Source organism: Polypterus senegalus, chromosome 7 (genome assembly GCF_016835505.1).
Source record: "Polypterus senegalus isolate Bchr_013 chromosome 7, ASM1683550v1, whole genome shotgun sequence".
Lineage (NCBI taxonomy): Eukaryota > Metazoa > Chordata > Cladistia > Polypteriformes > Polypteridae > Polypterus > Polypterus senegalus.
This window is the reverse complement of record NC_053160.1, coordinates 4,773,870-4,787,473: the sequence shown is the minus strand read 5'-3', so window position 1 is coordinate 4,787,473 and position 13,604 is coordinate 4,773,870. Positions and strand designations below refer to the sequence as shown.

Here is a 13,604-nt window from a genome sequence, read left to right as displayed (position 1 = left end):
ACATATATATATATATATATATATCATATATATATATATATATATATATATATATATATATATATATATATATATATATATATATATATATATATATATATATATATATATATATATATATATATATATATATATATATATATATATATATATAGTAATACTTTTCTCAATGTTGTGTATTTGGTTGCACAACCTTTAAAGTGTGCGATTCCTGCACACAAGCGAATCCTGGAGCTCTCAGTGAGACTTCTGCACCTGTCTGAAGTGGAGATCAACCTCAGCGCAAAGGCGGGTCATGAAAAACAAGACTACAATATTATTAGCCTTGAGCCACATTGGAGCAATAATCTCCTAAATAAAGTAAAGTAGTGATCACCTCAAAGCAATAAGAGTCCCAAGTGCTTCGAAGCAGTAAGGGGGTGGGCTTCCCATGAAGTCCCAAGCCAACCACACTTCGTACCCCACATTACCTTTCTTCGCATGCCAAATTTTACATAAAGGTTACAGTTCCTGTTATGTGGGTTAGGGATTGCCAGGGGCTCAGGGCCTATCATCATGCAGGAACTCATTAGTCCTGTGGTGTGAAAAATGTTCAACAAAACAAAAAATTTATAATCTGAGCAAAGCAGACTACTTCATAGGGATGAGGAAGTACCTAGAAAACACAGACACACACTTTTGGGTCACGGGTTGGTACAGCTTACTATGGGAGTGGATCACAGCAGGTCTCCACTCTGACAATTGTGCTCAATTCACAAAGGGGGACCCCCCTCACTCCCCCTTGAATGGTAACAAAAGACACTCACGGGGGAAAAAGTGGGGCGTAACACCAAAAAAGGCAGATAAACACCCTAACCTGTAATGGGCCTTGACGACTGCATAACCAAACTGGTTTGTGGGGACTATATAAAAGGATACACATAATGCAGGAGAGGAATGAAGGTCAGTAGGACCACCAGGACAGAACATGTGTGTGTGTGTGTGTGTGTGAATGAGAGGGAGGTCAGTGGAGTGGCGAGGATGAAGGGAGTGGAGTGGTGAAGGTGGAGGAGTTTAAAAATTTGGGATCAACAGTAGAGAGTAATGGGGAGTGTGGAAGAGAAGTGAAGAAGAGAGTCAGGAGTGATTTGTGACAGACGAGTATCAGCAAGAGTGGCAGGGAAGGTCTACAGGACGGTCGGTAGTGAGACCAGCTGTGTTATATGTGCTGGAGACGGTGGCACAGGAGACAGAGCTGGAGGTGGCAGAGTTAAAGATGCTAAGATTTGCATTGGGTGTGACGAAGACGGGCAGGATTAGAAATGAGGACATTAGAGGGTCAGCTCAGGTGGGACGGTTGGGAGACAAAGTCAGAGAGGTGAGATGGCGTTGGTTTGGACATGTGAGGAGGAGACATGCTGGGTATATTGGGAGAAGGATGTTAAAGATAAGCTGACAGGCAAGAGGAAGGCCTAAAAGAAGGTGCTGAGAGAGGACATGCAGGTGATGGGGTGACAGAACAAGATGACGAGGACAGAAAGATATGGAAGAAGATGATCCACTGTGGCGACCCCTAACGGGAGCAGCCGAAAGAAGAAGAATATTATAATGCAGGACCAACATGCCTCACTGGCTCCAGACAACCCTAACCGGTGCAGATTTCACTCAAGTGTTTTGGGGCACAGAATTACGCAGCTAAGCTCTTGATATTTAAAAAATAAAAAAAATATTCAGAATACATTCCAGCTGAACTTCAAACATGGTGCAATAAAATCCCGACAAGCAGAAAAAGGCATCCTGGACTTAATTTATGATAAAAAAGACACTCACGAGAAGCTGTGCAATGCAAATACAGGGAGATCACACCCACTTAACACATTCTTTACATGACTCAAAATGATCCAAAAATTAATAAAGCAAGCAATTGTCAGCTGTAACCAATAATGATTGATTAGCTTATTTTAAAAAGGCATGTGGTACACCTCACCATTCTTAGTCTCCTTGATCACAGCCATGCCAAACAGTCACAAGATGCACAGCAAACAACCAAAAAGCACACATTAAAAAGTCAGTACTGTCCCTAAACTGAGCAAGATTCTACCATTTAGTTTTCTAAAATTAGGTACTCAAAACACTCACACTTAACTTTCTTAATTTTTTATATTTGTTTTGTTGTTTACATGTGTGAACATTAGAACAAACTGAAGGACAACAGGCCAACCAACAGCACCACCATGTACAGTGCATCCAGAAAGTATTCCCAGCGCATCACTTTCTCCACATTTTCTTGGATGGATTAAATTCATTTTTTTCCCTCAGAATTCTACACACAACACCTCATAATGACGTGAAAAAAGTTTACTTTAGATTATTGCAAATTTATTAAAAATAAAAAAACTGAGAAATCCCATGTACATAAGTATTCACAGCCTTTGCTCAATACTTTGTCGATGCACCTTTGGCAGCAATTCCAACCTCAAGTCTTTTTGAATATGATGCCACAAGCTTGGCACACCTATCCTTGGCCAGTTTTGCCCATTCCTCTTTGCAGCACCTCTCAAGCTCCATCAGGTTGGATGGGAAGCGTCGGTGCACAGCCATTTTAAGATCTCTCCAGAGATGTTCAATCAGATTCAAGTCTGAGCCACTCAAGGACATTCACAGAGTTGTCCTGAAGCCACTCCTTTGATATCTTGGCTGTGTGCTTAGGGTCGTTGTCCTGCTGAAAGATGAACCGTCGCCCCAGTCTGAGGTCAAGAGCGCTCTGGAGCAGGTTTTCATCCAGGATGTCTCTGTACATTGCTGCAGTCATCTTTCCCTTTATCCTGACTAGTCTCCCAGTTCCTGATTCTGCCACCACCATGCTTCACTGTAGAGATGGTATTGGCCTGGTGATGAGCGATGCCTGGTTTCCTCCAAACGCGACGCCTGGCAGTCACACCAAAGAGTTCAATCTTTGTCTCATCAGACCAGAGAATTTTGTTTCTCATGGTCTGAGAGTCCTTCAGGTGCCTTTTGACAAACTCCAGGTGGGCTGCCATGTGCCTTTTACTAAGGAGTGGCTTCCGTCTGGCCACTCTACCATACAGGCCTGATTGGTGGATTGCTGCAGAGATGGTTGTCCTTCTGGAAGGTTCTCCTCTCTCCACAGAGGACCTCTGGAGCTGTGACAGAGTGACCATCGGGTTCTTGGTCACCTCCCTGACTAAGGCCCTTCTCCACCGATTACTCAGTTTAGATGGCCGGCCAGCTCTAGGAAGAGTCCTGGTGGTTTCGAACTTCTTCCACTTACGGATGATGGAGGCCACTGTGCTCATCGGGACCTTCAAAGCAGCAGAAATTTTTCTGTAACCTTCCCCAGATTTGTGCCTCGAGACAATCCTGTCTCGGAGGTCTACAGACAATTCCTTTGACTTCATGCTTGGTTTGTGCTCGGACATGAACTGTCAACTGTGGGACCTTCTATAGACAGGTGTGTGCCTTTCCAGATCATGTCCAATCAACTGAATTGACCACCGGTGGACTCCAGTGAAACATCTCAAGGATGATCAGGGGACACAGGATGCACCTGAGCTGAGTTTGGAGCTTCATGGCAAAGGCTGTGAATACTTATGTACATATGATTTCTCAGTTTTTTTTATTTTTAATAAATTTGCAAAAACCTCAAGTAAACTTTTTTCACATTTCACATCAAATCAAATTTTCATACAAAATGACGGAGCTCAAAGTGCTTTACAAGAGGAAGAAAAAAAGAAAACTATAAAAATAAAATTAGGCAATAGTAAGTAACAAAGAATAAATTAAGGTCCGATGGCCAGGGGGGACAGAAAAAACAAAACAAAAAAAAAAATGTACAGGGGTTCTGAGGCCACGAGACCACCTAACGCCCACTGGGCAGTCCTATCTATTGCATTTGTCCAAAATAACATGAAGTTGACTTTTAAGGGTTCCTAAAATCCTACTTTCTACCACACTACTTGGTCACTTGCTCCATGTGTCTGTGGTTCACTTTGTGAAGAAAAGCTTCCTAATGCTTGTGTGAAATTTACCTTTAAGTTTCCGACTGTGTCCCTGTGCTTTTGATTAACTAAGTGAAGTTACAAATGGCCGTAGGTCCAGTGTTTTTATCCTTTATTACATATTTACCAGTAACGGCGCTCTGCATAATAATGTGCAGTGAACACACCTGACTTGAGCATTCCAGTTTTCCTCCTTTCTTTGTACGTTTATCATTCGTTTGCTCAGAGGTTGATGTGCTTGTTGCTTCTTGAGCAGTTCTTTTCTCCACCCTAGCGGCCCGCTTCTCCTCTTCTACCGTTGGAGTCTTTTTGCATTAAAACTAATTAAGTCAGTGTTTGTGTTGCAATTACTTAGTACGTTTTCTTTAGTTTTTCACTTAAGCTGGCACTTAAATCATTCTTAAGGCAGATTGAAGATTTAAGATATGCAGAGATAGGGGAAGTAATGGCGAAGGTGGTAGAACGGCGCCTGTATGCATGTGCTGCTTGGCCGCCCTTCTGGCCGCTTCCGAAAGGTGACTCTACAATAAAATAAAAAGAGGAATAACTTTGGAGGTCAATCATCACCGCAAAAGCGGATAGTAGACGTCACGTAGTATACGCGTATCAAATTTCAGGTCAATAGGTCAGTTTGCGAGCTACAGGTGATTTAAAAGCCTGGACAAACAGACAGCCATGGTAGCGTATTATATGTAAAGCCTAGAAAGATTACAATATGCAAGCTTTTGAGACAACTCAGCCCTCTTTTTCAGGCAAGATGAAGAAATTGTCTGAATAAGGGACCCGAGTTGCCTCGAAAGCTTGCATATTGTAAACTTTTTGGCCAGCCAATAAAAAGGGGTCATTTTGCTCGACTGCTCATTACAAACATTAAGAACTGACTGAACATCCTGGACAAACAAACCGCCATGGTACCATATTATATCTTGTCACGCTTGGGTTACACAGTTTCACAGATTCATACAGGGTTTTTTAAAGAAACTTAAACTTTATTCGTAAAAAGCATAATAAAAGCTTAAAGAATAAAGCAGAGGATGTCTGGGGGAGAAGTGAGAAAAGGACAGCTGCTATACAGGTTTTTAAATTTTCGAAGTGCCATGTTCGAAGCAGATCACGCAGCACAGCGGCAGCAGAGGTAATCGAGCAAAGAGGAGGTAAAAAACTATTTCCCATTGTATTGCCATTTACGAGGGGGTTTCGGAGGAGCGACTGCATCTTCTAGGGGTGCGTTCAGCCCCCCTCTTCACAATATAAAAACGCATCACCAAACAAGTTACCTATAAAAATGACTTCCTCAAAAATACAAACCTTGACAGAGGAAACCAACCACCCCCTTTGTGACACCAACAGCAATGAATGACAGGAAAGTGGGGGCCAGCAAGTTTAAAGAGAACAGAATACCTGACTTAGGCCTCATGGCGAGGTGCACACTTGTGTTTTGCTTTTTCAGGGGTTTCACGGGAGGACATCTTGCAAAAAGAAAAACAGACAGTTTTATTTTGTGAACATTAGCACTGTACGGTTCAATTAGAAGTCACTTAACACAAAATATTTACAACAAATCAAAAGTTAAAGTATTAAAAGTAATGGAAATGAACAATAAGATTATGTTTTTAAATAGTTCAAACACTGTACAAATCTGACATACTGTTATGAAATATTCTAACAAGACGTTAAGTGTTTGTGACATGAAACTGAACATAAAAGTAGTAATTGAATTCAAACTAATTTCTTCTCAGTTCCTTTTATTCAAGTAACTCAAGTGGTCATGTTTTCTAAATCATAATGTTCTGTAAACTAGAAAAATTTCAACAAAATGCATGCGTTTTCACAGAGCAACAAGCCGAATAGGATGAAGAATTCCAAAACTAAAACGCATTCTTAGATTTCAGAACCAAAAGGACAAGTGCTTAAAATGCAAAACGGCGTGTTAAAACTGTAGAAAGGGTTGACCAATCCAAAGTTAAGACGTAAAAATCAGTTCGGAAGTACAACTCCTATTTGTTCAGGTTAAGACCAGTCATCGTCATTCTCTCTCTCCTTCAGAGTTTCAGGAACATCAACTAATGGGGAGAAGGACTGGAGCTTTGGGAGAGTAAGTCGCCTGTCTTTTGTAGGCGTTAGCACGTCTAAGAAGTCGAGCTCAAGGGAGAACACCTTTTCTGTACAAGCCAGCTCTGGCCTTTCTGGGTTTATATTTGCAGAATGCGGAATGCTGGCTTCAGTTTCTGCAAGCACAGCATCGTTTGCAGGATCAGCATTTCCGTAGAGTTTTCTGATATTTTTGTATCTGTTAAGTAGTAAATTTACATACATGCTGGATTTTTGGTCTTTTCCTGAGCTACTATTTACTGCTTTGTCATCGATGCCATCTTCCATATCAGACGTCCTGGAGCTGTTGAAACTGTCATTGCCATATACATCTGGAAGAGTTTCATGAGCAATACCAAACTGCACAATGTCGTCACTGTTGTCAATGTCAATCAATTTTGTTGAATTCCAGGAAAGAGTAGAATGCTGGGACACATTGTCCTGGCAAAAAGAAAAATTGCCAGGCTCATTCAGTTTGCTTCCAAGATAACCAGGAAAACTGGCAGCTGAAGAGAGGAAAGAGATCTCATCGTTCACTTCTGGTTCTTTCAAAGACATTTCCTGCTTCACTAAACTTTCATAGTTTACACTTTCAGAGGTCAACTGTTCCAGTGTTGGCATGTTCATCCTCTCTGGTGAAGTAGTTTCTTTTAATCCAGACTCCATCCAGATAAGATCTTCAAGGGCATCTTCTTGTTTTGATTTCGGAGGTAACGGCGAGGCATCCAGAAGACTAGATTTACAAAGGGAGGATTTCTTTGACAGTTCAATACTCGGAGACCCACATTCTTCAACCGCTTTTCTCCAAGAACCTCTGATATCTGAAACTAGAAAAAGCAGAAAAACCATTGTCAGTCAAATTGGAGAAATGGCTATTCACTTACAAACAGGACATGCAATAAGCCAGAAGGCAATCAAGTCAAACAAACTTGCATTACTGAACAGATTAATGACAAGCTAAGGGGCTTAGAAACAGTAATGTGAAATGCATTCCACATGACTATGGTAATGTCTAGATGTGCAATTTTTGTGGCTTACTGGTTAAAGATGTTGACAGGATAAGGCATGACATATTAAAATTCATTCACTTTATATTCATCACTAAAAACTACACTCACCTTAATACGTCTCTCTATTATAAAAGAAAATCTTGAGACAAGACTATTGCCATGAAATTTTTTCAAGCCCCACCCTCTCACCCATTTCCGGTTCACAGCCCACGTCCGTGGTCCTCTCGCCTATCATTTGTGTGAATGCTTTTGTCAGGCACACTTCCTGCACTCTCGGCTCTTATAAAGGTTTCCATTTTCCTCACCTTAAGCTTTCAATAAAAGACAACGTATTATGTCCAAATCTTATTGAAGAATTTCATCCCGAAGGGTTATTAACAGAAGAAATTAGTAAGCGGACAATTCTAGCACAGAGAAACAAAGTCAAACGAATTAACATGAAAATTGGCAATCTGTTATACGGCAAATTGGTTAAATGCGTATCAATAGACTCTGCTGAAACTGTTGGTCGTGATGGTGTGGAAGAGGAAATCAACTTACAATATCACGAAGAATATCTAAGACCATTAACACTGTCCGGTCTTCCACTGGCCGAATTACTGTTGAAAGGAGGATGTATCATAATGTAATTGCGGAATTTATGTCTGAGTGATGGAATATGCAATTGGACAAGATTAGTTGTATTCAAAATTGGTCGAACAATTCTAACATGTAAAATTTTAACAGGCGACAAAATAATGCAATAAATCTTCCATGGATAACAGACACCAAAGGAGATCTTTATATGCCATTCGTATTAAAGTGTTTACAGCTTTCAGTTAGAATAGCTTTTGCTATGACATCACAGGGACAAACATTCCAAAAAGTCGGTTTATTAGAGAGAGAGAGAAAGAAATGATATTCACTCACGGGCAGTTATACGTTGCTTTGTCACAATGTAACTTTAAACACAGAATCAAAATTCAATGCGATATTGACAAAAAGTTTATTCAAAAACTTGTTTTACAGTAAGTTTAAAAAGTATGTGTGTGTGAATTTCAAAGCCAAACAGAACAAAAACCTATAACTCAACTTGAAACAATTTTATTTCAATTTATGTTTTACTATTTTTTTACTGTGGTTAATTACTCGCTGTAATGTAAAATAGTTGGTTCCATTATGCATATGTAACAATTCACATGAAAAGAACAATCTGTTTAGATTGTACAAACGCTTCCCCATACGCGAGTGGTAGAGCCGTGAAGTGGCTAGTGCATTGCACCTGCCTGGGGGTTGGCGAACAAAGTGAGCAGGGGGCTGAGCCCCCTAGTATTTACAATTTATTTCTTAAAACTCTTAATACAGCATGGCAGGGTATCATTTTTTAAAATGTCCCCTTCATTTTAAAGCAGCATTAAAACACTCTGGTATACTTTCTGGAGGCAGAAGTACAAAAAGTCTTCAGGCTGGGTGGCATTCACTCCACCCAGGAATCGTCTGCCCTCAGCTCAGGGTTTCTTCCAAAAAGCAGACTATCAAATACAGATATAGTGCACTGCCACTGTTGATTTTAAAAAGATGTACTTGCTTGTCTGTTAAGCTTGCCCTTTTGCATCCCATTTATTTATTAACGATAACTACTCAGAGGCAACATGACCTGCTGGTATTAGACCTTCACTATTGATATGTATGCTTGCAAAGAATTAATATATCTAATGCCCAATAGGAAGGGACAAATATTTGCACATCATTCAGTGGGATGACTAAACTGTCTAAAGAGTTTTAATCTTCACAGTACTTTAATCCAAAAAAAAAAAAAAAACAAAATTAACACTTGCACTAAAAAGTTATTACTTTCTACTTACGCAGGCTTTCTGGTGTACGAGGAAGTTCTTTTTTTGTTACAAATGGATCAGAGGCCAAAGTGCACAAAATGTCTTCCAACTCGAGTGCTTTACCTCCAGAGCTCAAAGGGCTGGTAGTGACAGCATCAGCAAACTGAAAAGATCATGTTATGCATTAATTTTTGTGTAATAAGCTTTACAGGCATAATCAAAAATACAAGTGTGACATATCCACAAAAAAGTGTCATTTAAATTTGGAAACACTTAACTGCTTCAGACAAAATATTTAAATGATATACTCAAACCTGCTTACTAACCCATCTTATTGTCCTGGGTGCATTTTGGGCACCTTGGGGTCCTGTAATCCAAGCCTTACCGAGTTAGTTGATTATATATTTCATTGGATATACAAGAAAAAGTAGAGTACCCAGAAGAAATACACAGAGGATAAGGTGCAAACATAACAAAACATAACCTCTGTGCCACCATGCAGTCTACCTTAGGACTGGATTTAAAATTAGGACTCCCATAGTTTCCTTTATTGAACAAATGTCAAACTGAACAATCCCTTAATTGTGCTTTTTTACAGTGTATTAGTAATGCCTGGCATTAATACAATACATTCCGTTCATAATTTAAAATTTAGAAAGTTATCATTTGGCAACGTAATGACAAGTTTCATTATAAATATTCAATCTTGCAGTTGATATAACATTTACTTTGTGTAACCAACTGAGAAGAGAACAACTTGATTAAAATTTACCTTAAGCTAGACAGTTTTGAAGAGAGGACTGGAAGGTTTTTCATTTTAACATAGTGTGCAGACAATGAACAAAGATCTTTCCAGCTTTACTAATATCATCATCATAGGCCTAATCACCAATGATGAGAGGGCATACAGAGAAGAGACTTGTCTTCCGATTCAGTGGTGTCAGGTAAAATAAGCACACCCTTAATGTTAATATTGTGCGGGCGAAACAGTGGCTCTGAGGCTAGGGATTTGTGTTCAAATCCCATATTAAATAGCTTCACATTTGTTTCTTATTGATAATAACATTTTTGCAAATTAAAATTATACATTACAAACACACTTGCAGCTAGGTTTGGCTTTTGCAAATTGACTTTCATAGTTTACCAATGGGCATAGCTGAAGTTGCAGCCCCGTTTCCACACGCTAACAGGTGTTAATACAAAGATGCCAACTTTAGCAGCACTGGACCCTATACCAGCACTCTTAATTGACAAAAGAGGTCAGCCGGAGTAACATCTAGAAATTCTTTGACTTTGTGCCAAATGGGGACAGGAAACCACAGGACACATGCAAGCCTGTATGCCAGATTTGCTATCACACAATATTAACTAAAGGGGATAATATAACCAATTTAGCAAAACACTTGAAGGATCGACACAAGTCCATTCAAATATTTCGAGAGGTAGGAATCTTCTTTCTTAACTACAGAAAAATTAATCAGTATTTGCTGGCAAACTCTTGCATTTTAAATAGGAATAACATTTGCTTTTAATTAACATCTGTGGCAGAGCGACGGGCACTGAGCAGGCTCCTGTCAATCATGGAGAATCTACCGCATCCACTGAACAGGATCATCTCCAGGCAGAGGAGCAGCTTCAGTGACAGACTGCTGTCACCGTCCTGCTCCACTGACAGACCGAGGAGATTGTTTCTCCCCCACACTATGCGACTCTTCAGTTCCACCCGGGGGGGTAAACGGTAACATTACTCAAAGTTATTGTCTGTTTTTACATGCATTTTTATTACTCTTTAATTTAATATTGTTTTTTGTATCAGTATACCGACTCTGGATTACGTGAATTTCCCCTTGGGATTAATAAAGTATCCATCTAATTAAAATAATAAAAAAAAATGGTTAAAATGTAATGTAGTCATTAAACATTTAACTTAGAAGACAGGCGTCTGCAATTATTTTTTACCCATGGGACATTTACTCTGCACAGTTCACTCAGGGGCAATACTTTTAGCACTAAGGCTTTCTAAACCCTTGCTGTGAAGTCTGCAGCCATAGCACATTACTGTGCTGCTTCACCTGTGCTTCAGAACGTGTATTTAGTACACTGGGGCTCATTTGTAGCTCAACAAAAACAATCTTTCTTGCAAAAAATCTGGGACATAAAAGATGCTGTAGTCTATTTAGAGGAAAATGCAATGTGCACCATTTTCATTTATGAATAGAATATGTGTTTTAGTTGTCAGTTTGTGTGTTCCCTTTCTAAACAATTACACTGCCTTGTTTTCATTAATGTAATGTTTATTTACTGTTTACGAAAGACCACATTATTGCTTTTTACTTGAATTTCTATTTAATGTTTGCTTTGAAATTTATACGGTTTAGAAAAAATTTCATTAACTTATCAAGTGATATTTAATAACATTTATGACATTTCACTGTACCACCTCTAACAGTTATTTGTTTTCATTATCATGATTGGGGGGACTTTTCCCGATTTAAATTTCTTTACTTTTTACTGTTTACAGAACTTACCTTTTACAAAAGATCGCACTAATTGATGTATTTGCATTTAATGTCTTAAACTTCTATTTAGCATCAATGTAAAGATTTTAATGCATACAATTAAAATACATTTTTATTGATACATATTAATACTGGGTATTTAAAGCGATAATGAATTTGAATAGTTTTCTTAGTATCGTAACAAAGTTAGACATTTGGTATCATAACAACCCAAAACACTATCACTGACGACTTGAAAAGGAGCACAACACATCCATGTTATTGTCAAGGCGGCTCAACACCACCTTTTTTCTCCCCCACAGGTATCTGAGGAAAGGCCAAACCTCTCCTCCATGCTGAACCAACCTCTACAAATCCACAGTGGAGTCTGTACTTCCCAACTGTGTAGCATCCTTTTACAGTACCAATTCAACCCACAACTGCATGACTCTACCTTCTGCTCATGACATATGTAATACACATTGCATTACTAAAGAAAAAGGTTTTAAAAGATTCTAAGCACTGTGTACAGCAGTGGTCTCAAACTCCAGTCCAGTGGCTGCACGTTTTCATTCCAACTCATTTCCTAATTAGTGAACAGTTTTTGCTGCTAATTAACTCCTTTTCCTTTGATTTTATTTGACTTGTTTCTTAAGAATCCCCTGAATTTCTTCATCTTTCCTCTGAATTGCTTTGTTTATTTTCTTTAATTGGCACCCAAACAGAAATGAAATGTGAAATGAGGAAACCAATAGAAGACCAACTACGTTAGGGCCTCAAACTCAACCAATTGCTTACTTAGGCACTGATTCTTGTCGTTGTTTAAACTCGTTCTTTAATTCCATGGCTTGGTGCTGCTCTTATTGTGTAATGGCAGACATTTCTGAAATTGCTGATTTTCTCTTTTCTAAGAGCTCTGGTAAAATGTTATATGGACCAGAGCAGAGCAACATTCCTGAGACCCTCATCTTTCTTTATTTTCAGATATTGTATGATGGTCAAAGTTTGCTGGTCACATTTTGGCCTGTTTTATATCTCATTATTGTTTGGCTGCGAATTAAGAGAAAAAAATAAAAATAAAAAAATAAAAAAATTGAGGGCTCAGAGTCTATTTTAATTGAGAAGTTAATTAAAAAAAAGTTAATTAGCCGCAAAAACTGGCCACGAATTAAGAAAAAGGGTTAGAATGAAAACCTGCAGCCACTGCAGCTCTCCAGTGTACAGTCACTCTTCTCATTCAGTACAGGACCATCAGCACATTCACCACTAAATTCAATGACAGCTTGTTTCTTTATGGCAAAAAAAAATTCAGTCGTCACTTACACCATGTTCTGTTTATCTTGAATATATTTGTTTGATGTTGCATTTAATGTATAGCGTTGAATTCATTATCTGGTCTCCTATTCATTGCCCCTTTGTAATATACTACTGTGAATAACCTATATGAGGCATGCGAGTAAAAATTTAATTGTACTCTGAACACATGACAATACATTTAAGCTTAAAAAAATAAAGTTTCATTTATACGTTTTATGTGTTAAATCCAACATCCGTACCCAGGCTGTGCAGAACAAAAAAGTAATTTTTGCATATTTAAAAAAGAGGACTATAAATACTTCAACCATTTCAAAAGATAAGTTAAGGAAATGATGATGCACTAAATGAGTAGCTGATCCATAAAGTGCTAGTGCCAGTTTTTATATATAAAAAAAAAAAAATTTTTATATATATATGTGTGTGTGTGTAAATGGTGTCAACAAATCCCAAAAAAGTTGGGACAAGGCCATTTTCCCCACTGTGTGGCATCTCCCCTTCTTACAACACTCAACAGACGTCTGGGGACCGAGGAGACCAGTTTCTCAAGTTTAGAAATAGGAATGCTCTCCCATTCTTGTCTAATACAGGCCTCTAACTGTTCAATCGACTTGGGCCTTCTTTGTCGCACCTTCCTCTTTATGATGCGCCAAATGTTCTCTATAGGTGAAAGATCTGGACTGCAGACTGGCCATTTCAGTACCCGGATCCTTCTCCTACGCAGCCATGGTGTTGTAATTGATGCAGAATGTGGTCTAGCATTATCTTGTTGAAAAATGCAGGGTCTTCCCTGAAAAAGATGACGTCTGGATGGGAGCATATGTTGTTCTAGAACCTGAATATATTTTTCTGTATTGATGGTGACTTTCCAGACATGCA

The 13,604-nt window shown here is 38.8% G+C and overlaps 1 protein-coding gene across 2 annotated transcripts in view; it reads right to left on the bottom strand.

Moving 5' to 3' along the window:
- Nucleotides 1–5,468: 5,468 nt before the first annotated feature.
- haus6 (HAUS augmin-like complex, subunit 6) overlaps nucleotides 5,469–13,604 on the bottom strand; it is a 51,050-nt gene continuing 42,914 nt past the window's right edge. For both annotated transcript variants that reach the window (XM_039758161.1, XM_039758162.1), the window contains exons 15-16: nucleotides 8,944–9,076; nucleotides 5,469–6,916 (exon numbers count right to left, since the gene is read on the bottom strand). In XM_039758161.1, the coding sequence (XP_039614095.1) occupies nucleotides 6,009–6,916; nucleotides 8,944–9,076 (1,041 nt within the window). In that variant the 3' untranslated portion in view covers nucleotides 5,469–6,008. The remainder of the gene's footprint in view (nucleotides 6,917–8,943; nucleotides 9,077–13,604) is intronic.